This window comes from Diadema antillarum, unplaced genomic scaffold (genome assembly GCF_040938485.1).
Source record: "Diadema antillarum isolate AM-2024a unplaced genomic scaffold, OU_Dant_1.0 seq00000243_RagTag, whole genome shotgun sequence".
NCBI lineage: Eukaryota > Metazoa > Echinodermata > Echinoidea > Diadematoida > Diadematidae > Diadema > Diadema antillarum.
The window spans coordinates 1,313,668-1,337,478 of NW_027271287.1; the positions used below are offsets into that span (position 1 = coordinate 1,313,668).

Below are 23,811 nucleotides of genomic sequence, written 5' to 3' on the forward strand. Positions count from 1 at the left end.
AAATGCGATTCATTTAATTTGATTTAGGCAGGGGGACAGACATTGAATAGACGCTTTGATGGTTTGCAGGCGGCTATTGGGCTTGTGCGTGTCTGCTTTCCATTTTTAGTGATCATACTCTGTAGACTGTAGTATCTGAGGAAGGCCTCCGCTAACATGGGTCTGTTAGCAGGGTATATTTTCATTTTGCTTTGACGTATCACTTTAAATCTATCCTGGAGTCATTGTAATGTAGAATGTTTGAAATGTTGAAGTCAAAATGGTATGTTTGATGTATGGTACACTGTAGGTTGGTTTGATTCTAAAGATAAATGTAGCAAGAGATCAGTTACGTCATACAGTGTACGTCAAGAGAAATTTAGTTTATATTTAAAGAATTTGGTGTGATACAAGTGACATTTTGATGTGAATACGCAAATATGATGAAAGTTATTACCATTCAGTTGGCAAGTTACAATCTTTTGTATCTGTTTGTGTTATAGCCACTACCAAGAAGTGTTTTGGTCATAAGGACTAATTCAATGTTAGTACAATACTTCTGATCAGTCTTGAGATAAGTTACTTCTATATTTCCCAAAAAAAAATGTGTTTTCTCTCTTTTTAAAGATATGTATCAAGGAAATTGTATTATTTCTTACACATCTTTTGAGACAGACAGTGATTTCCTTTTCAATGAAAAGAAAAATAAAGATCAATTACCTTGTTTTAATAGAGTGAATATCTCTGCAAGTATGAAACATTCCATGGATTTTAAACAACAAGTAGCTCCTTTTAAGTTTCACTTGGAAGTTAGAAGTAGTGATTGACTGACCAACATTCAAACTTCTTTACTGGCCTCAATGTTTCCATTTTTAAAAAAATTATTATTATTTGCTGATCTTTTCATATAATCATTTCTTATATTGTTCACAGTGACTTTTTAGTTTTTTTTTTTTTTTTTCATTTCTGTCATAAATGTGAATTACTCAGGATTTCATTCAAAATGATTATGCCAACCAGTCAATGATGTCAGATTATGAAAACGAAGAATGGAAATGACAATGGAGGTTTTTCCCAAACATTTTGCCACTTTGAAGTTAAAAGACAGACTTTGCCCTCCAAATGTCCATTTTAATGACATCAAAGTAAAATTTGGAGCTCTATAGGCCTACAGCAAAATCCTGTTTTCGCATGTGACTCACACAGTATTTGAATTGACAGTCTACGTGTTCATGTCTACGTGCGCTTGACATTTTTCGATATTCAAAACTTGTGTGACTGATTGTGATCTGTCTTTAAACATACGGCGAGGTGACAAATTCTCGTTTCACTGTGTGGCAGTTGTGACGTCACAACTCTAGCTGATCACGACTACACAGAAGTCATGCCTATCTAATTTTCGTGGAACAGTGGACTTTGGTGCACAGATCTGAATGAGATTGTTTGCGAAGTCAGAATCCCTTTGTCTACCTAAGGAAACAAGTCTCACATGGTATTTCCCCTGTTCTTTAGTACATTTTGTTGACAACGGGTATCCTCTTTCATTTCATGTAGTATAAAATAGCATACCTTTAGTAGTCAACTGTCAGTCTCGTGGACAGTAGCAGACTACACTATCCTCAACTTGACACTATTTTGTCATTAATCTAGTTAGAAGAGCTGGAAATAGAAATTGCACATTTTCCTGCATGTATATGGAGAGGAAACTCTGAGTGTTCATGGAAGTTCATATTGCAGAGAGTTTCATCGCACTACACGCTTATTTATTGATGGGCATAGGTAAGAATTGGTTCTTACTTCTTTGCAGTGGACTAAGCTGTAAGTTCCACTTGTTTCTTGATGTCTGCCCAAGTCTGAGTGAGTGTGACTTGAATTGCATTGTGTTGATTTCTGTCCCCGCGTTCACATTGGTCCCCGCGTTCACATTGGTACCCGCGACGCGGGGAAAGTCCCGAGTATCTCCTCCAAAACCATAATGTGAATGCTTGCTGGGACTTGTCCCCTCGTCCCCGCCAAGCAAGTCGGTACGGGGACAAGATTTGGAGGGGAGAGTGACCTTGGGGCGAAATTGATAGCGTCCAGCTGTGGTCATCAAATGTGCGCATGCGCTATGCCTGGTTTCAAGTGGCAGAGCTCACCCCAAGCTCCAATTGCCCCCACAGCTCGGGGACAGATGAGATAGCAGTGTGGACGGTCAGTCGTAAAAAAGATCAGATCTCTTGTGGCTGTCCCCGCGTCGCGGGGACTAATGTGAACGCGGGGTCTATGTGTAAAATAATATAGTAATGTACTAGTACATTGTATCAGTGTTTGTCTTCATTGGTAGACTATATTTTCATTCATTTCTACACATGTTCATAGTTCTACAAAGTGTTTCATTCAGTGTAAGTTTTAATGAACATTGAAAAAAAAAGTAGTATTACAGTGTATATGAGAAAAGCAGTCAGCTTATATTATGTTGATATAACATATACAGATATTTCATTATATACATGGCATTAGTGAATGGATTGATATAGTGTAGATGGCTTCATATCACAAGAAATTAATTTCTGCTGCCCAAAGATTAGATAGTTGGTAAGAGTGCTCCAAAAATTTGTGCAACTAAATTTTCATCTGTAAATGTGCAATCAACATTACATGTATATTTGACAAATGATTTTGTATGGAAATTTCCCTCATTTCCCCATGAATTACACGGCTTTGATATATTGGTTTGTTTGTTTGTTTGTTTTTTCTGCCATTGATCTGTAAATGTTTGATTTTTCTAGAAAAGGTTAGCTTTATGAGAGTATGAAAGTCCCTACCTTTCTGTTCGTTGCTTGTGGAAGTGACGTTAAAGAATTTGTCAATTTCATCCACCTGCCAAGTTGGCAGCTCAGTCCCTTGCCCCTTGTAGCATGGTGATAATTAATTTTGTAAAAATGTAGGTAATTACGTTTCCCGACAGCAGGTTGTTCTCGTGGGATGAAGTAGTTGCTATCAAAACAATTTAACCTTGTTAAGAGGAAGTAGGAGCAGTGTATGCAGTGTATGAGGTGAATTGGGGGGCTTTTAAAATAGTTTAACCTCGTTAAAGGAAGACCGGGCAAAGAATAGACGAAAATCTGTTTCTGCCAAAGTGCGCAGTGCGTCCGGTGATGGACTGTGAGATGCAGTAAATTAATCTGGAGCGCGATACTTCCATCTGGCAGGCCTGAAATGTATAGAAAGCCTGTTACCAGGAAAAATGAACCTTACGCTCGTCCGTCATCATTCCGCGGCTGGGACCGTGCAGTTAGCAGTATGACTCATCCCTTAGTCATTCCGTCGGCAGCCCGCTCTTGAAAATTGCTGCCTGCGTATGACGGCATCGCCATAGCAACACCAGGGTATAGCTGTTAATATCAACTCTTACGTAAATGTGTGTGTGTGGGGGGGGGGTCCATGTGTGTGTGTGTGTGTGTGTGTGTGTGTGTATGTGACATGATAAGTTGGGATGAAAGCTTGACATTCCTAGAATAAGCAATAATTTGATATCATTAGCAATATTGTAAATTTACAAAGTGTCTAGTATTTGTTTTCAGTCACAGGGTATGAGAATGACAAACATACATTGTTTAGATATGAAGTCTATCGACCAAATTCTTATCTGGAAATTTATATCTCCCAAATCAAACATGTTCCTCTTGTGTATTCTTAAACAAACGCATAACGCCTAATACAATTGCAAAGGTAAATTCATTATCTTTTTGATGATGGATATATTTTTAAAGAATAAGATCGTATCTCTTGATCTTGATAGGCTATGTCACCAGTAATACTTGGTGCAATACCCAGGAGCATGGAGTGTAATATTGTGTGTATAGTAATACATTTATTTCATGAGATGTTTATATATTGTATTTAAAAAGCAAATTTTGAAAGAATCTGGGTATTTTCTCCAACATTTCTATGACTCTGGCAGTCCATATTGGTATGTTTTCTAAATAACTGTCAACCTAACTACACGCAGCCGCTGTCGCTTTGCGACAGCGGCTGCACCTCTATTCCTTCGCAGACGTTGTCATTTTTCAGTGTGGTTGTGCGACTCCTTCATGAATATCTTTATTAATCGTGGAAAACTAAAATACAAGGAATTATCGTAATCTATGACAATCATTCAATAATCGGTATGCGATTTTTTGTTTAATTACGTCAAAAACTCACCGAAATCTGTGGCTGAAATCAGGTCTGTAAACGTCCTTATTGCTTCACTCCTCATCTGCGTGTTATTAGCTCACCTGAGCCAAAGGCTCAAGTGAGCTATTGCGATCGCCCTTCGTCCGGCGTCCGTCGTGCGTCGTGCGTCGTGCGTCGTGCGTCGTCCGTCGTCCGTCGTCCGTCGTCCGTCGTCCGTCGTGCGTCGTCCGTCGTGCGTCGTGCGTAAACTTTTTACATTTTCATCTTCTTCTTGAAAACCCCAAGACCGATTTTCATCAAACTTGGCAGGTAGCATCCCTAGGGGGTTAGGAACTCAATTTGTTAAAATGGGCACCATGCCCCACCCAGGGGGCCCCCAGGGGGGCCCAAACCCCCCAAAATTAAGGAATCTGTAAAAATCTTCTTCTCTAGAACCAGAAGTGATAGAGCTAAGTTAATACTATGAGTTAGTACATTGATGACTGTAGTTTCAAGTTTGTTCATGGCAGAATCAGGGGTGCCCCCCTTGGGACCCAGGGGAGGGGGGTGGGGAAGGGTTCTAATGGGGCCTAAATTGTACATTTTCATCATCTTCTTGAGAACCCCATGACCCATTTTCACCAAACTTGGTAGGTAGCATCCCTAGGGGGTTAGGAACTCAATTTGTTAAAATGGGCACCATGCCCCACCCAGGGGGCCCCCAGGGGGGCCCAAACCCCCAAAATTAAGGAATCTGTAAAAATCTTCTTCTCTAGAACCAGAAGTGATAGAGCTAAGTTAATACTATGAGTTAGTACATTGATGACTGTAGTTTCAAGTTTGTTCATGGCAGAATCAGGGGTGCCCCCCTTGGGACCCAGGGGAGGGGGGTGGGGAAGGGTTCTAATGGGGCCTAAATTGTACATTTTCATCATCTTCTTGAGAACCCCATGACCCATTTTCACCAAACTTGGTAGGTAGCATCCCTAGGGGGTAAGGAAATCAATTTATGAAAATGGGCACCATGCCCCACCCAGGGGGCCCCCAGGGGGCCCAAACCCCCCAAAATTAAGGAATATCTGCAAAAATCTTCTTCTCTAGAACCAGAAGTGATAGAGCTAAGTTAATACTATGAGTTAGTACATTGATGACTGTAGTTTCAAGTTTGTTCATGGCAGAATTAGGGGTGCCCCCCTTGGGACCCAGGGGAGGGGGTGAGGAGGGGTCCTAATGGGGCCTAAATTGTACATTTTTATCTTCTTCTTGAGAACCCCATGACCTATTTTCACCAAACTTGGCAGGTAGCATCCCAAGGGGGTTAGGATCTCAATTTGTTAAAATGGGCACCATGCCCCACCCAGGGGGCCCCAGGGGTCCCAAATCCCCCAAATGAAGGAATCTTTATAAATCTTCTCTCGAATCAGAAGTTATATATAGAGCTGAGATAATACTATGAGTGAGTACATTAATGACTGTAGTTTCAAGTTTGTTCATAGGAGATCCAGGGGTGCCCCTCTTGGGTAGGGGGGGGGGGGGTGGTGGTTGGAAGGGTCCAAATGGGGGCCTGAATTGTACATTTTCATCTTCTTCCTGAAAACCTCATGATGGATTTTTGTCAAACTTGGCAGGTAGCATCCCTAGGGGGTCAGGATCTCAATTTATCAAAATGGGCACCATGCCCCACCCAGAGGGCCCCAGGGGGCCCCAATCCCCCGAAATTAAGGAATCTTAAAAAAATTGGGCCCTTATTGTACATTTTCATCTTCTACTTGAGAATGCCTGGTCAAATTTTGGTAGAGCTGTGAATAATTTAGATTAGTGACTGCGTGAAAGGTGAACTTGCGATACTCAGGTGAGCGCTAGACCCGCGGGTCTCTTGTTTGAATGGCATTCACTCTCGTATACTACAACGTAGGTAGTCGGAGACGTACCTCTCCGACTACCTACGTTGTAGTATACGAGAGTGAATGCCATTCAAATAACACGCAGATGAGGAGTGAAGCAATAAGGACGTTTACAGACCTGATTTCAGCCACAGATTTCGGTGAGTTTTTGATGTAATTAAACAAAAAATCGCATACCGATTATTGAATGATTATCATAGATTACGATAATTCCTTGTATTTTAGTTTTCCACGATTAATAAAGATATTCATGAAGGAGTGGCACAACCACACTGAAAAATGACAACGTCTGCGAAGGAATAGAGGTGCAGCCGCGTTTGTCGCGGCTGCGTGTAGTTACTGTCAACCAATTGTTGTTAGTCACTTGACTGAAGGAGGTATATGCCTCATTAAGCATTTAGCTGATTATGAATGGATCATAAATTTTCTTGTGACAATAAGTGCAAAGCAAATCTCCCTCTTAGTCTAAGCATTCCTTGTTTTATCAACCTCTTGCTGTATTGAGACGAAAAAAAAAATCTGACAGAGCCTGGAAGGTAAGCTATTAGTCAAGCACGTACAGTGAGTGAATAGATGTGCATTGCATAAATGTGGTGTCTGCATTGTAGGTCCAGTGTAAATGTATGAATGAGTTCAAGTGCACAGATGTTCAATCCATTGATGAATTGCACTCAAAACATAAATGTCCATTCAGTGAGCGAATGTGTATGAATGGAAGCCAGCAGATTCCCTCGGGCTGTGCCGGGCAAACTGCCAGCAGAGAAGAACAGTTATAATTATGAGGGTGGTACTTTCCTACATTTTGTAGATTTGTACATTTGCTCATTCTTGCATTACATTGTACGATATTCTACAGTCAGTTAATATTACCTCACATTGAAAGGGAATTCGATAAAAATTCATTTTTCATGAAAATAACACATTCTATCAACTTGATACTGACATATCATGTTAGGGGTAGCACTTATTCCCCCTGCTTTCTGAAAGCGGTTAGTCAAGTACTCTTTCATTTTGCTAGAAAAGTGAATTTTTGTGGAATTTCTTTTATATTTTCTTTATATTGTTGTCCACTCATACGTCATAACCTCTAGTAGTCTCCTCATCCAGCAGTTCCAACACCAAAACTTTAAAAATTCATAACTTTTGCAGCGATTGACCGATTTTCCTCAAACTTTAACTTATGTGTTCTACTAATGTTAATGCTTTTAGTCAATCCACATTGATCTTTGGGTTTGCGTTCCCTTTAATACCCAGGGTCTGTCTGTCTTGATCCTTTTATTTTTACCAGTAATTTGACCCTTCTATGTAAAGATGGCCCTACACGTATTCTATTGTTTGAAGACCACAATCTAGGAAATTATGTGGCAATCAATCGCGATATTTTTCCAACAAAAAGAAGAACGCTTTTGGTGTAGGCTACTGTCTGACACATTTTTGTGTACACAGGTACAGTCAGTATGCTTTTGCATACCCTGTGTACATTGTCTTTGGCCAATTTTAGTCATCAGGCTTATAATTATGCGGAATGGTTCGTCCAATACAATACGTCCAACTTATAATTGTTATGTTTTTCATCCCTTCAAGAAAAGTACAGCTTAAATGGTTTTCTCGCAAGAAACATTTTATCACCAAAATAGAGCTGGCACTATGATGTATTTGTTATGTTAATATAGGTCTGTTTGTTTTCCAATTCATTGATTGTTCAAAATCTATACAGAGTAGTGAGAATTCAGCAAATGGGCTAGTCGAAAGAAGGTTAAGATGTTATCAACCGTAATGTTGAGTGCTTCATATCAGGCTTCAGTAATACCATGATGTCATATGAATAGAACTCTTTGTTTTTTTATTAGTTTGTTTGTTTGTTTGTCTTTATTGTTCCATATGGTGAGCATTTTTTTTCCATAGCATAAAGATGCATTTTTCTGCATGCTTGTAAGCAGGATTTTGATGATTTTATGCAGCAACTTGGATGCTATAGACCTGTCACATCACACCAATTCAAGTTGAGTCCTCGTCTGGATTTATGTGTGACACCATTCCTGAATATCAATTTGGTGGATTGTAGATTGTAAGCTCAGAGGGGATTTTGTAACCTTTTCTTCCCTGTGCAACAGCCCGTGCTGCAACATCCATTTTCGGAGAAATAATGATATTGTTTTGACCGCAGTTCAGGATCACTTAGCTCACTGTCGCAGTTCATCATTGTTGTTCTGTCACGCTAACATGTCCATTGCCCCTGCCTTCGCATAACGGCGCTCTTGTCATACTGGTATCTGAATAGTCCTTTCAGATATTGAGAAAGGTTAGTATTGTGGTCAAATTTATGTCATGGCTGTTGGATTGTTTGTCAGAACAATTTTTTTCCCCTCCAAACCTTTCAGTGTTGCTTGGGAAAGAGAGAGGGAGAGAAGGAAACAGAAGAAAATTACCTTGTGTTGGTGTGAGCAGCTTGATAAACTTATTGTAACATCGATCTTCAGTGTAATTGCATGTTAGTTTATAAAATACTTCATGCAAATGTCCATCAGTACTGGGTATTGCATAGCTAACATTTGTCTCGATAAAAAGAAACACAGTTTTTAAAAAAAAGATGAATTAGATACCAATCAGTTATTCATTTGCCCCTCATTTCAAATCAACTACACTACACCACCATGCTACGATATGCTACACTTACACTGCCAGCCCTTCCATCATAGGCATTCTACACTGGTATATTTGCATATATCAATGAAGAATATCTTCATCAATGTTGGGTAATGTAATGTAGGCAGTATAGAAGTATTCACATCTATTATTTGAGATGATACTCAAACTTGATGGTCACCTTGATTGCATCAACGAAGCAAAATTCTGTGAAATGGGGGAAAAAAATTGGTATGATCATGATCAGCTGTAGTATTTCCTGCTTGAGATTCCTTTCTCCCATCTTTGCTTCTTTGCATTTTCCCATTCTTCTGTTTCTATGTGTCCTATTCAGATTGGTCTGATATGACCCTTGAAGATGATCATCTGTCAAGTAATTGATATTGAATCTTGGGATTACCTTGACCCGCCTGTACTATTCATCACTCAAATACATACACCTACTTCCAGCATTTTGTTGTATGTGTTTTCTCATGCCTCTTTTTGTGATTATCCGGGGTAGATTAGTATGATGTGACCCTTTAAGATATTAATGTGTTAACCTTCTCAAGCTGTTAGACCCATTGAGTATGATAAATACACAGATGACTCATATTACAGTGTCTTACAGGCAGCACACCACGGAGTAAACCTTTTCCTCGATAGTCTAGAGTGCAGACCTTGTTTGTGGCTCTCCAGATGTTGAGATGTTAAGAGAGCGGCAATGCCTTGTGTTCAGGACGTTCTGTGCGAAGCATGAGTAGATATCCTCTGACTTGTAGATGGCAGGTGTTTTCTGATGCTAATCGAAAACTCAGCAGGGTGCCACATGCTCTGAGAGTGACAGTTCAGGCAAGTCTATTTGTGAAACCAGTTGGTGCTACTCGATGGCCTAAGGAAGTGGAGGGATTTTAAATCCAGGAGGTCTGCGAAAGAAAGGCTGCTTAGTGGGCGCCTTGTTGAGAATGCAGAAATATGATTTACGACATGTCCCAGTACACCCTCCTGTATGTTTGTGTACATGTGTGTGTGTATGTGTGTGTGATTCCAAACAAGTGTGCCCAGCATCTATGCAAATGAATGTGTATGTATGTGCGTATGTGTATGTGTGTGTGTGTGTGTTTGGACCCTTTGGGCTGTTTTGCCTCCCCCATGAGAGGACTGTAGGGGTATTATGTCAGTGGCTGTGATACTAACATGGTGTGGATGTCAGCATGAAGTCATGTTATGCTTCTGTGTCTGATCAGACTCACCGCCAGAGCCGATGACCAGCTGTCTGACGATTCGAACGAAGCATTCTACAATCTCTAATTCCCTTTTTGATTTTGACGTGAATTGTTCAGAATTGCTCAACATTTTAACCCATTGTGTGCTGGGTCAAAATTTCCATGTCTTGTCAACTCCATGAGGAATTATCATGTGTTGCACAGAAGATGTCAATTCATGTGCTACTGGTATTAAGCTGATGCTTTTGAATGCAGTAAGGTGGGTAATCATTTTTTATTTTTTTTTTATGATCTCATCTTGGAATGTAGGGGCCCCTCTTTGCGAACCCAAAATTGTTTCATAGTGATGTCATTTTTTTTTTTTTTTTTTTTTTGCCATTCTCTCTTCAAGTATTCAGGTTGTGAATGTGACTGATAGGTTTCTTCAAAGAGAACATAAATCATGATCATTGCTAGTATATGTCAGCCATTTCTGTTTATCTCCTGGCATTATTAAAGGTTCCTGTGTGTTTTCTCTTTCTTACCATCCCAGCCCTTGCTAAGATCAACAAGGTGCGGCGGAGTCTGAAGCGATCTTCGAGGAAGGGCTGCCAGATGACTCGGGACGACTCGCCCAGGAAGGAGGTCGCCATGGAAACGCACAACTTTAATCAGAAGGCGCCTCTCGCCACCTTTGCAACAACTCCAATTGACGATGAAATCATATACGAGGACACCAGGGAGAAAAAGAGAGGGGGCACTTTTCCGAGGATGGCGCGTTTCAACGTTCCAGAGACTCCCCCAGAATCCCAAAATGGAACCCTTAAAGCGAAGGAGACCCACAAGCCACAGCGGCAAAATGGTAGCCTGAAAGGGCCTTGGAATAGCAGGAGAAAGGGCGTTCCTGCAATGAAAGCAGACACTGCCAAAGTATTGGAAATTTATTTGAAAAGGCGAAGTAAGAGCCTGAACGATGCGGTCCTCACGAGGGAGTACTTTGCGCAAGAGAAGAAGCAAAAGAGGAGATCAGCGAGGAACAACACGATATCCGTTTGTTCAACAATTAGCACAGACTCCTATGTAAGTGAGGGGGCAGTACAGCCTGAATCAGCAGCAGAAACAATGTCAGATGTTGACAAGACTGTGTTCTCGCGCGAGAAGGGCACGCAGAAAAGTTTTCATGAAGCTATGAAGTGCCCCATTATGGAGGACAGCTCCACCATGGAGCAGAGTGCAGATGACGAGCTGTCATCGTCCGACGAAACATCTCCGCGATCACGGTCGGCACCGTCCACACTGAGAATGCAAGTCAAAAGGGATGACATGGACACGTTGAAACTGCGGGATCGGGAAAATGGAACGGCAACCCTTACCCGCGATGGCTACAAACGTGACAGTAAGAAGGAGCCAAAGCGAAAGCGCAGTTTCCTTGATAAAGCGAAACAAATAATCAGGTCACCCAGTACAACACGGAAGATTGAAAGGACTCCCAGTGCCTCCCAAAGACTAGAAGAGATGAAAGAAGAAAAGGAGAAGGAGAAGGAAAGACAAAAGAAGGAGAAGGAAGAAAAGGAAAAACTCGAGAAGAGGTTAAAAGAGGAAAGAGAGAGGAAGGAAAGGGAGAAAGAGTTAAGAGAGAAGAAGGAAAAGGAAAAAGAGTTGCAAAGGGAGCAGATGGAAAGAGAAGTGCGCCACGCTAGGAACGAAGCACGTAGTGAGGTGCACTGTGAAATGAAAAAGACTGGATTCACTGCCAGACTCAAGCAGACCTTCCGTCGTTCCTCCCGCGACAAACACCGCGACAAGGAACATTCCAAGTCAAAGGGGGGTGATGCCGCAATAACCATAGAGGCACAAGGAGGCAAAGAAGTCAAAACTAAAAGGTGGCCGAGCTTCCAGTTCAAGCGCAAGTCGCGGAAAAGCGCATCTACTCCGACCGACGAGAGCGGAGCATGTGCGACGACTCCCTCCGATACAGCTTCCATGGACTTTGAGTACTTCTCAACCCGCCCCGACCACACGAGATCCCTGAATGATGCGGAGCGGCGGAAGCTCATCGTTGAGATGAGGCGGGGTGCCACGCGAGAAACCTCAGGAAATGCCAGTGATTCACAACTCCTGGATAACACGCAGGCGCGGCACCCGCCCCTTGGACCGGCCATGTCAAATGACTCCTTCGCCTCATTTGCATCATCTGAGGGTTCTGAACAGAGACCTGAGAGACCCCGCACTCTAGCCTTCAGGAGGACCAGAGCAGAGAGGGCTCAGAGGGGACTTAATGGTAATGCTTGCCTTCCATATTGTATTATCTCGCTGAGATTGATAACTTGAGATGTTCCATGGGTTGTATTCAAATTTTCAAGCCCCCAGATTCTTCTGTCACCTCCATCCTTGTGCTGAATGAAAGATGTTTCTAAGGGATGGTATAGTATTGGTTGACGTGAGAATTCAGCTTTTAACATTTTGCGAGATACTTAGAAACCACTTCTTGAAATGTTGAAAAGCATACAATTCTAAAAGGAATTAAAAGTGTAATTGATGAAAATCAGTTCTGAATTGGCTGAGATATCCAAAAACAAAGTAACACAAAGTGATCCTAATAAAAAGTGTGTCCCACCTTTTATTAGGATTGCTTTGTTTTGGATATCTTAGCCAATCTTAGCCATTTCAAAACCAATTTTCATCGAACAAACTTTAAATTCCTCTTAGAATATTACATGCTCTTTCATATTTCATAAGAGATTTTTCATAATTTAAAAAAAAATATAATCATAAAAAAATGTTGGAAACCTCAAGCCCCATCTCAACCAAAAGTGTACCATCCCTTTAAGAGAAGGATTAGGGAAAGAGCATTCATTTCTCCCCTGTTACCTTGCCTTCAAGCATGTGTATATATTACAGAAATAACACTTTGTGGAGTGTTGCTAGGTATCACTCTCAATTTAGCTTTCTTGCAGTAAACATCAGCAGTAATGAAATATTGCCTGAACTGCCTGATGTCACTCATATAATATCAATCTGCCATTTGTCATGATTACATACATTTGCCAATGAATACTTATATGCTGTCAAAAATGCAAAGTATTAATACCATTGGCACTGCCAGGTTATATTTTCTTCCTTGATTGTTGATGAAAACTATCAACTTTCAGTATTATAAGGCTGTAGTGGTATTGATTGAGGTAAGAAATAAGTGCTTCCATGACTAATCTAGTGCTTTCTATAATGCGCAAATGAGATGCATCAGAATTTGATTTGATGTGGACCAAGACTATTGCTTTCTTACATGGTGGTCATACTCTGGACTGAGTGTTCTTGATCATATTAAAGCCAACAGTGCTTGTCTAACAAATCTTACTTTGTAGATGTGATTCGGCTGGAAGACACGACCCCAGGCCACGTGAGACGAGACGTGGACACATCAGCTCCGGTCCTTCCTTTCCCGGCTGCCCTACTGGCCGATGACGTGGTCAGGGACTGCGGACCCAACGGCCACCAGGGAGCAGCCGGTGGTGGGGCAACAGACTCGTGGACAGAGAGTGGTGGTATGTCCCTACTGGGTTCATGAATTTTCCCCTTAATTTTCCCTGTCTCGTCACTTTTTAGTTTCTTTTCATTCCGCTCCCCGGCATCTAAATGTTTGGAGCATTAAAATGTGGTCAACATCTCTGACAGTTTGGATTTACTTTGCAACTCACAGAGCATATGACTACTGTTGTATTCAATTAATGTTAAGAGTTAATGTGAGAGACATGTGGGTGCAGGGAGATCTGTTGCCAAACCTGTAGGCAGTTTTGTATCGTCAGCTTAGAATCAGAAAGGCCCTGTCACATTCTAAGATTTGAGCATGAATTAAAATGAAACAATCAATTTTCATGAAATGAAAAGTGCACTTAAGCAAAAGTGGGTAGATTTGTAAGCGTGTTCCAAATATAGTCCCTTGTGGTTGTGATTTTAACATTTTACTGAAAATGAAAATAATGAAAGATTAACACCATGATGCAGAAAAGATCAAACTCTACAGTGTGATACCAATGACTCAATACCCCCTTAGTTGTGACAACACCCGTCTGGTTCTCAAACGATGATATATGATGTTTGTCCGGAACTAGAGAGATACTCTTTCCAGACATATCAACTTCGCTATTGGCAGCAGAAGTGGCCTGGAGACCAGGGAGTGTGAGTAGTTCATGTAACCAAATCTGTTGTTAGGAAGTGAATCTTTAGTTTAGTTTGAGGATAAGTGCTTAAAGATATTGAACTCTGTAATCAAGTATGAGCTGAAATGAGACCTGAGTGCATTTGTGCCAGTCTTCATCGACATTAAGGCAAGACGGATGACCACAACATTTCATGATTATTATGTGATGCATTCAGATGGCAGCGACATTCCGTTTGACCAGCGCAACCAGGCTGACCAGGAGCAGTTTTTCAAGCGCATAGCTGACCGACTGGCTCTCATTGGTGACCAGGCACTGGCTGAATACAACTTCGCCGAGGCAGGGGGAGCAGTTGGAGGGCAACAGAGGGCGCCACAACTTCCCATTTGTGCAGAACCCACGCCGAGCTGTTCGGCAGCAGTTGCTGGAGCATCAGGGTCCACCACAAGAGGTCTGTATTACAATGGGTGGGGGGGGGGGGAGATGTCCAGGGATGTTGAACCACTAGACACTTGCTTTTGCACATTGCAGGCACACAGGATGTATTCAGGCTAAGGGAACTAGACAAAATATATTAAAAGTTCTAAGGTTGCTTGATGGGTAGTATGCACTTGTTCAACTGCAAATTGTATATTGTACTTTTAGAGCTGTGAGAGAGGTTATGTGATCATAAATTCTTTGAATAGTATGATAAAAATGTTAAAGTTGAGTGATAGAGTAGACATGTTGATGTAGTTTTTCCACTTGCACTTGCTACAAAGATTAATCATCAAATGTGTAGAGCTAGTTCAAAAACAGGTAACTTCATTCACAAAATTCTACTTCTTACGTCAGTGCTCTTTTCTCATCATTTAGAAGAGTTTTTCATTTAACAGAGTAAAGAATATAGGGTGTGTAATAATACTACTGTCTCTGTGACAGGAATGGCTACAAAGTTTGAAGCTACGGTGTACATGTACATTCGAAGTGTGGTGACAAGTGCAGCAAAGACTCAAGTGAGCTATTGTGATCATTCCTTGTCCGGCGTCAAGCGTCCGGCGTCCAACGTGCGTTGTATGTCATCCAGCATGTGTAAAGTTTTTACATTTCCAGCTTCTTCTTGTTTGGCTTCCTTGTAGATCACCAGGCAGAGTACAATGATATAGGGGAAAGAATTCGAACAGATGTCGACGGTATTCAAATGGTAAGTGGTATCAGTAGTATGAGAGCAATTTACCTCATAAGTCTTCTTGTGGCTGACAAAAGAGCATATAAAAAAGAAGACAAGAAATTTTACTTGTCAAAAAAATGTATATGTGTTGCCTCAAGCATATCAAATGCATAACGCACGTACAGGAGGGAAAAGTGGCATGCGATAAAGCTTACATGCAAATTCCATAGGTCAAATGGGAGGTGCGGTTTAAAAGAGTACTCTTGGTGTTTGCTTCAGAACTTCAAATGCAGTTCAACAAAATACTAAAATTCAAACTTTTTTTAATGCTTTTGGCAGGTAGTTGTATCTATATGAAGTTATCAGGAGATGTGCATATTTAGTAAGTACTTAGGAAGCATGGGGCCTTTGAGAGGCTATTTAGTAGTGATTTTCAGCTTGATTATGGATGAAACTTACAATGGAGATGCACAATGAGACAAAAAAAAACCACTTTTGTGAATGGTTTGTTGTCCTATTTGATTGATGTGATGTATTGTAAACTGTATTAAGTGTACAAACTGTATTTTGTATTGCCAAATCCACAGAGACGTCGCAGCATGGCCGTGTTCCCAGCGCCGACAGTGATGGGCGTGATCGTCAACGACACCTACCAGGTTTTCTGTGATGCCATGCAGTCCATCGTCGGGCAGGACGTCGGCTGGGAGCAGCTGGCCATCGTGTTCAAGTTCACCAAGGTGGCGGTCAAGGCCGCTCAGTCCATGGGGAAGCGGGCCAACGGGATCAAGGACAACAGCATCCGCTTCATCGGTGACCGCTTCGCCGTCTGGCTAGACAGCCAGGGGGGCTATGTAGGTTTCATGTGATCTTTACTGTTTATCCGTGTTGACTTATAGTGGGGGTTGTGTTGTCCCATGTCTAGCAGCCATCTTTGCCAGTATGAAGAGCTCAAATTTGGAGTGGAAATTCATCAGGATTGTGCTAGAATATGTCTTTAACGTGAAGAGGCATAGAATATTTGCTGATGTTTTAACGGGTGAACATACAATTCTGTCATTTTTTACAGTTAATGCAATTTGTCAGAAATCTATTTAATAGGATTGTCTTCAATATATATAGCAAATATTAACAGACGGCAGAAGCAGGATATATCGTGATGTCCTCTATCAAAGGACCCCAGAGTAGTTGATTTGGAGCAAAACTGTCTGAATTTTTATTTTTCATGCTGATTTGCTGTGCAATGCATACAAATTCCTTTGTTTAGTTGGCTGTCATAAACTATGTGTAATAGTGAAACAGAGCTACCAAAATTTCCTCAACTGCCATAAAAGATTTGAATTCTGTTCACCAGTTTCCCTATCAAAGATATTTGGTTGATGCTAAATATTTATGATTAATGGGAGTGTGTACAAGTTCTTGTATCACTGCTTCTCCCACTCCTGTCACATTGAGCTCTTCATACTTGGGTACATTCTAACTGCATTGTGTCGTTTGTGTGGTTGGAATTAATGTATAGCTGGCACCAGTTTTGTGTAGTTTCATGTGACATTTATGTTCGTCATCTCAACAGTCTTTTAGCTTTGTTCGAGTGTCTGTCCCAAACCAGGAAGAACCAAGATACCTCAACGGTGAAAAAAAGTTTATAGAGTGAATGGATGCATTGTTTCTTCTCTTTGTTTTGTTTAAGTTTTTGTGGTCACCTTATAAACATTCATCATTGCTGTAACTGTTCTGTTTTAAAAAGATGATGATCTGTTGTTGAGCTAGTGAGAATGATTCTCATTTGGAACAAGAGAGTTTGCATAGTGAACACTTGGCACACACACAGGGTCTTTTCTCACACAGGAGGCTTTCTTTAATAGAGGAAATGAAACTGCCTATTAATGCCCGTATTGGCTGGGATCAGGACTTTGTACCAAGTTTCAAGTTGAGTTGAATTTCTCACTTGCCCATGGAAACATGCCTGCATGTCATGCTGTCTCTCTAAAATTCTAGCAGTCAGAGTTTCAAAAGTCTCAGAAATCAACATATTTTGGTATAAAGGGTGGATTGTCGACATTCACGATGTATGGTTAATCGTCCAAGTAAAAGTGAAAGGGGAGAATTGTGTCTTTGGAAGTAGGAAGTAAATATGTTGTCCATACTTGGACAGCACATTAGAGCATTGTTTTATAGTAGGTTACACTACTCCATGTATGACTGACATGTAACAATCAAATTTCAGCTCTTGGGCATTGCACATTTTGACAGGCGAATGAAAGACAGTTCACGAGCTATAATAAGCTATATAGATGACGTCATCATCCAAGCCATTTTTGCTATGGATTATCCGGTAGGATGGCGTTTGCGCGAACTAAGGGATATCCCGTAGATCGGCGGATATGGGTTAAGTTTATGACTGTCACGCTGTGGTTGACCTTCTGTAAGATTATGACTGTCATACTGTGTCTGACATTCTGTAGCATGATCCTTTTGAAACAAAGAGCAACATACATGTGTATGGCTTTGTGTGTGTGTTGTGCAGAAACATAATAGTGTGCTTGAATTGATATCATTTTTTCCTCTTGCAAATCAGGCGAAAAAAAACAGTGCTTGCAACAGAGAGGAGAGCAGTTTCATTTCACCTTCAAATCCTTCTTATATTTTAACCTGTTGAGGACGGTTTGATTTGCTACAACGCACTTTTCCCATAGACACCTGTCTGAGTATACTCGGGACTCGTCCTCAATGGGTTAATAGCAAGGTTTAATCAAACTTTTGTGATGATTGTATGTATTACTTTACGTTTGAATCCACAGAGCGATATTGAGTTAGAGGAGGATTACAAAGAAACAGACCTGTGAAAGAGAGTGGTGTATCGCTTGGTATGGCATTATTTTTGGCTCCAACATGCACCAACCTGTAGGGAGTGTGGGGAAAGTCATGGCAAATACTAATGCTTTCTGGTACTCAGTATCATGCTTTTTATTAACCATACTGCACTACTGATTTTTTTTTTTGGGTACATCTATACACCTGGGTCTCATTTCATGAAAAGATGTTAGGATAGCAATTCTTACTAGAATGGCAACTTCCTGTAGCAACAGCCAATCAGGAAGTGGGATTCATGTTGTTACCATGACACCTGCCATTGCAGCAAGAGCTGCTGTCATAGCAACTTTCTGTGAAACGGAGCCCAGTATTAACATTGAATGACTGCTGTAGTGTGACATACTCTCTTACTCCCACATTGTGATACAAACACATCTTTAATATATACTTCTGACACCAAAAACTGATACACTTTCATCTAGTATTAGCCAACTTAATTCTATTTACATTTTCTATGTGAGGGCAAGACTACAATCCATGTAGTGAAAGGTGTTGGTTTTTTCTTCTTTCTTGAGCATATATTTTACCAGTTCACCCGTTTCAATCTCTCAGCCACCCTGTCAGTAGCCATCTTTGATTTTAGGAAGACAGTGCACGGTGTATCCCAGAGAGGAGGGCTTGTTATCACTGTCGGATTATGTTATCATTTCAATCTGCTGGACTGTAATACACTTACGCTCATCTGCATGTGGCAGGGTGGAGGTTGTAGCTTGCAGGTTGTAGATTGTAGGTAGTTATGCCTGTTGTCTCCTTGTTGCTGGATGTATACTCGTTCTACGTTAGAGGAGCTGTGACAACTCAGCATTTGCCTGGTTGTCCGAGATTGCCAAAAATGTCAAGTTCTAGGGAAACAGTTTTTCAGTTGAGTGCTTTATCACATTTGATATGTTAACCCTTGCAAGATTTACTCCTGAATTATCTGTTCTTGATAAAGGTCTTTTAAAACACACTCTACAAGGAGTAAAATCCAAACAATCCAAGATGCACTTGAGATTTTCTGTGACTGAAGATATGAACATGCTTTGTCGGTAATTGGCAAGATTTTTTTTCAGAGCTGAGAGAGGGTGGCATTTTACCTGGTGTGCTTGTCGAATCGGCCGTCAAATCATTCCCCACATTTGTGTGTGTGTGTGTCTGTGGGGGGGGGGGGGGGGGGGAGGATATATCGTGGATGGGCTTTGTCCTTGAATCGTGCGATCTGGAATTTATGATGAGACTGGATTACGTATACATTGGCTTTACCCTTGCATCCAGAACACTTGGCACGGCCTAGATTTTTGGCCCTCTATTCATGCACATTTATGTCAGGAAATTTTTATACATGGTACAATGTAGCTTGTGGATACTATTGCCATTTCAAAATTCATCTGAAAGAAGAGTGATAATATTTAGACTCTCAGAATTACACATGGATTTGTTGAGTGGTCTTGCAGTTTGCAGTTTGGGTTAGTAGTTTCTTTTTTGAATATTATTTGGCTATAAGCAGTTTTCCTTCTTCTTTTATTCAAACAAATTGTTGGACAATTTTTCAGTATCAATAATAGTAAATGTTGAAAATGGTATCATAGTTGCTAATTCCATTTCAAACTTTTATAATTACAGAAGGATGATTAGACTTTACAGCAGGTTTGTTTGTGTGCTCATGTGTTTGTGTGTGTGTGCGTGTGTGTGTTCACAGTTATTTCTACCTTAACTCATGCGTAGAGTTCACTAATTTGCTTCTTGTGTTTCTTTGTTATACTTGTCATGGCACCACAGTTTTTCTTTTTTTCTTTTTTTCTCCCAAACTTTTCCAGCAGTTACCAGACATCTTTTACTATCATTTGCAACCAAATCATCTTAGAAATTATATACTGTCATGCATACTTATATGCATGTATAGATTTGTAGTGTTGCAATACATATCTGGTATATATTTATGTATAGTTTTTCATCTTTACTATTGTGTTAATCTTAGAATACAAGATTGACATTTTCTGTTTCTTATACATATTATGTATGAATATGGTAATGATATCTTCTAGGATGCGGTCAGCTAGAAAAGTCTTCCCTGCGGGATGAAAATATTTTCAGAGAATGGAATATTGCTGTGAAGTGAATATATGCAAAGTTGTTAGGCCTAAAAGATACCAGTCTCTCGAAAACTGATGATCATGGTACCCTTTTATTTTACCCCCACCAAGGAAGGGGGCAATGTTTTCATTGGCATTTGTTTGCTTGTTTGTCTGTGTGCAAAATAACTTGAAAAGTTGTGAACAGATTTGGACATAACTTGTGAACAGATTTGGACATAACTTGCAGGAAAAATTAATATTGACACAAGGAACAGTTGATCGAATTTTAGTAGTGATTCAAGAATTTTCATGGATTTTTGAGGGATTTTTAATGTTTTGGCAGATAGGGTCAATGGATTTGGGAGATCAAGCTGCGCATATTTGAGGTTTGCATGTGCGCTCTAAAGCATGTGCTCTGCTCGGTGGAGGCACTGCACAGCTGGAAGCTGATGACATAAAGAAAACACTTCTTCATTGGGAAATTGGGCGATTTTCAGCATGCATGTATGGGTGGAAATGAGCTGCTTGGCAGAGGTCTGAGCTCTCCGAGTGCTTTTCTAGTTAGTTCTGTGGCCATCACGAGCTATGAATGGTTCATTAGATGAAACCCGTGCATGACAACCGCTTGAGGGAGACATGAAAGATGACCCTTGTAGACAGGTGGCCATTATAGACAGGTTGGGGCCTGCAGGATTTGATCGCAAAGAGTGTACAATACATGGCATAGGCATGTCCAATATGCACATTATCAATTCAAAAGGCCATGGGGTTTTCTGATTGTTTTGCAGAAGCAAAATTATGAATCTTCAGTATATTTTACGATATGGTTGGCCAATTTTATAATTAGGTTGGCTTTGATGGACAATAAGTGAAGGAATAGTAACCAATTACTATACTGACAGACAATGGCTAAACAGGAGTGAGTGCTGCAGCACTCAGTAAAATGTTACTTAACTAAGACATTAGGTCCTGCTATGTGTAAAATCTGTAAATTCTCTTTAGGTGCGGTCAGACTGGCAAAAGATCTAGAAGTTTAAGATCGCGAAGTTTGGGCCATTGGTACGCGCGCAAGCAAGAGTACGCCGTCCAATGGCTAGTGATTGTGACGTAACAACACACATCTGTACATGACAATGGCCTTGTGGGAAGTTTGCGGTCACACTGGCAAAACTGCGAGATCTTAAATATCGCGATCTTTAACTTCTCGATCTTTTGCCAGTCTGACCGTGCCTTATGGGGAGTTTTGTAGTGGCCTCAAATAGATAGGTGACCACTTTAATACACAGGTTTTGACTGCATTTGGATGTATGGGGGAGGGAGGTGTAGTGGGTGTTTCACATGGAACTTGGTCATATTGAAATTGAATAGGAAAGCTTGTGGGTAGACACAACACTGGAGTGACTGGTTATATGCCAATATTATATTTATGTGAGGAAGTCATACCTCATACTGTGATGCACTGAAGACAGTATGACTGTGTTGATGCATTCATATCTTTGGCCCAAACTAGAGTGCATTTTGAACTAGTTGCTCATGGTTTGTGTTGAGCGGAAAATACCCTCAGTCTTGATTAAGTTAAAAAAAAAAGATAATGATATGAGGAAAACAAAGAGTCTGTTTGTTGAATCAAAGCTGACCTCATTAGTTGTCATGCTGAATTTCTGCACAAGCAGATATAAAGCTGAATGTTTTCTTTGTCATAGAGCAATGGACAGTGGGGAAAACTTTCCCAATGAAGACTTGTTTTTTTGAGGTCATAAGTTTGACCTTAGCTACTTGATTACACATATTATAAATTGCCTGTCTGGCATCCTTTAGTCCATCATCTGGAAAAAACAAACAACTGCTGCTGTATGAAATTAATGGTACACTGTGCATACATGGGAGAAATGTAGATTTTGTGGAACCTTTGTAGTAACGTCAATGCATGATATTACAGTGATGTGTGCCGAGATCATTTTTGTTTAAGCAATGTTAACTATTTTAGTTCTTTCTATTTTTCCTTTTTCTCCCCCCCCCCCCCAATTTATTACAGGGTTCAGTGGTGACCAGTGAAGACTCGGATTCCTTGCATGAAGAATCAGAAATAGACTGAGGGGTTAGAAGAAACGACGCCATGGAGTCATCCAGGGAGACCAAGAGATTGGTTGTCAAGGAGACAGGAGTCTAACAGTGACACGCCCTTTGCACATGATTTTTACGAGCACCATCACCATCGTCATCATCATCATCATCATCTTCATCATCACCATCATCATCATCATAGATACCACTGCCACCTGTGAACTTCACCTCAAGATGTCAAGCGATGTGCAGCCTGTGGTTGCCTGGCAACGGAGCAGGACTGTGGACAGTGCAACCGACTTCATGTGTATCCACCCACGATGCAAAATGGCTCCCCTGCAAATGTCCAAATGATGGCAATCAAAACTCCAGATCAGCTTAAAGCTGTTGTACCTGCTACAAAGCGTTTAAAGATATTTGTCCATAGCCTCTTTAAGTGAACCATTTACCAGAGATGACCACAATTTGGGTTTTATTTTCCACATTGCATGTTATAATCACTATTTTAAAGCTCTTCACATGCTGTAAGTAAAGCTCGTATATCTGTCATTAAAAGAAATCCTTCCACCTTTATATACGTGCATACATGTAAAGATGCAGTAATCATGGGTACTAGTAATAATGATCAGAATTCATTCCGAGAGAGCATTGTGTTGAATTCTATTGAACTGTATGATGAAAATGTCACAAGTTCCACCCAAAGTACTCACGCACAAGTAAGAGATAATATATATGTTTTGTTAGCATTGTTGGTGATCCTGTATACCTTGGTCAGTGTATTTTTTATTTTCTAAATCATGACACCTGTACATGAAAGTAAGAAAGTACATGTAGAAGTTAAAAGTCAGAGGATTTGTAGTAGAGGCTTGATGCACTTCATATCCTGTGAAAAGCATCAGTTATCAGCGGTTTAGTTACTTGAGCATGCAGTTTGTTACTTATCCTGTTCACACTTAAAATTCTTTAGCTGTTTGGTATATTTGCTCACACAGTTTACCCAAACAGCTATTCACAAGAAATTTCATGATGACTGGGAATATTTTGATATTTTCTTCTGTTCTCCCAGTATCACACAGGAAGAATGTATCTGCAAGAATGTTGTATATTTTAAGGGGGGCTATGAACCTGTTCTATACCAGAACCGGAGGTGCCCTTTAATAGTTCGATTCACCGTATCGAGATTTATCAAACTGAAATGCAGGACTCTTCTTGAAGAACAGTAGAGCTGTTCATTACAAGGAAGATGTTGATGTGGTTTCTTCCTTTTTGGCCTTATCTGTGTTTCCTTATTTCACAGTTTGACCACTCAGTTCAACTTGTTTCACTTCTCTCCCCCCCCCCCCCAACCCTCTTCTTTCTGTCATATTTACAAGTGCATTTTTTACGCCTCTTCACGGCAGTTGAAGTGCTATCTTATCTTCGCATCTGCATGGTGCTGTATTTCATATTGTTTTTATACTTTTGAACTGTTCTGCGACTACACCGTGTCATAAACAGACTCTTAGTATCGTTTTGACTGAATGCTGCAGTGGTGTGTTGAGAATACATGGCCTTCCTTTCTGTTACTCTTTTTAACCGTTTTCTTCGCTCGCTCAAATTTTTCTTGATTCACACAAAGTGTGGGCAGCGTGGGCCTTTCACAGTTGGTCACGACTCGGT

At 40.6% G+C, this 23,811-nt stretch overlaps 1 protein-coding gene across 4 annotated transcripts in view; it reads left to right on the forward strand.

Annotated features, from left to right (window-relative positions):
* LOC139729480 (uncharacterized) overlaps positions 1-23,416 on the forward strand; it is a 68,681-nt gene extending 45,265 nt beyond the window's left edge. For 3 of the 4 annotated variants that reach the window (XM_071640401.1, XM_071640402.1, XM_071640405.1), the window contains 6 exons: positions 10,407-12,134; positions 13,219-13,398; positions 14,231-14,464; positions 15,132-15,196; positions 15,751-16,014; positions 22,124-23,416. In XM_071640401.1, the coding sequence (XP_071496502.1) occupies positions 10,469-12,134; positions 13,219-13,398; positions 14,231-14,464; positions 15,132-15,196; positions 15,751-16,014; positions 22,124-22,183 (2,469 nt within the window). In that variant the 5' untranslated portion in view covers positions 10,407-10,468 and the 3' untranslated portion in view covers positions 22,184-23,416. Of the gene's footprint in view, positions 1-10,406; positions 12,135-13,218; positions 13,399-14,230; positions 14,465-15,131; positions 15,197-15,750; positions 16,015-17,961; positions 18,029-22,123 lie in introns of those variants that run through there. The other variant, XM_071640404.1, reaches the window with a different exon arrangement.
* Positions 23,417-23,811: the final 395 nt, after the last annotated feature.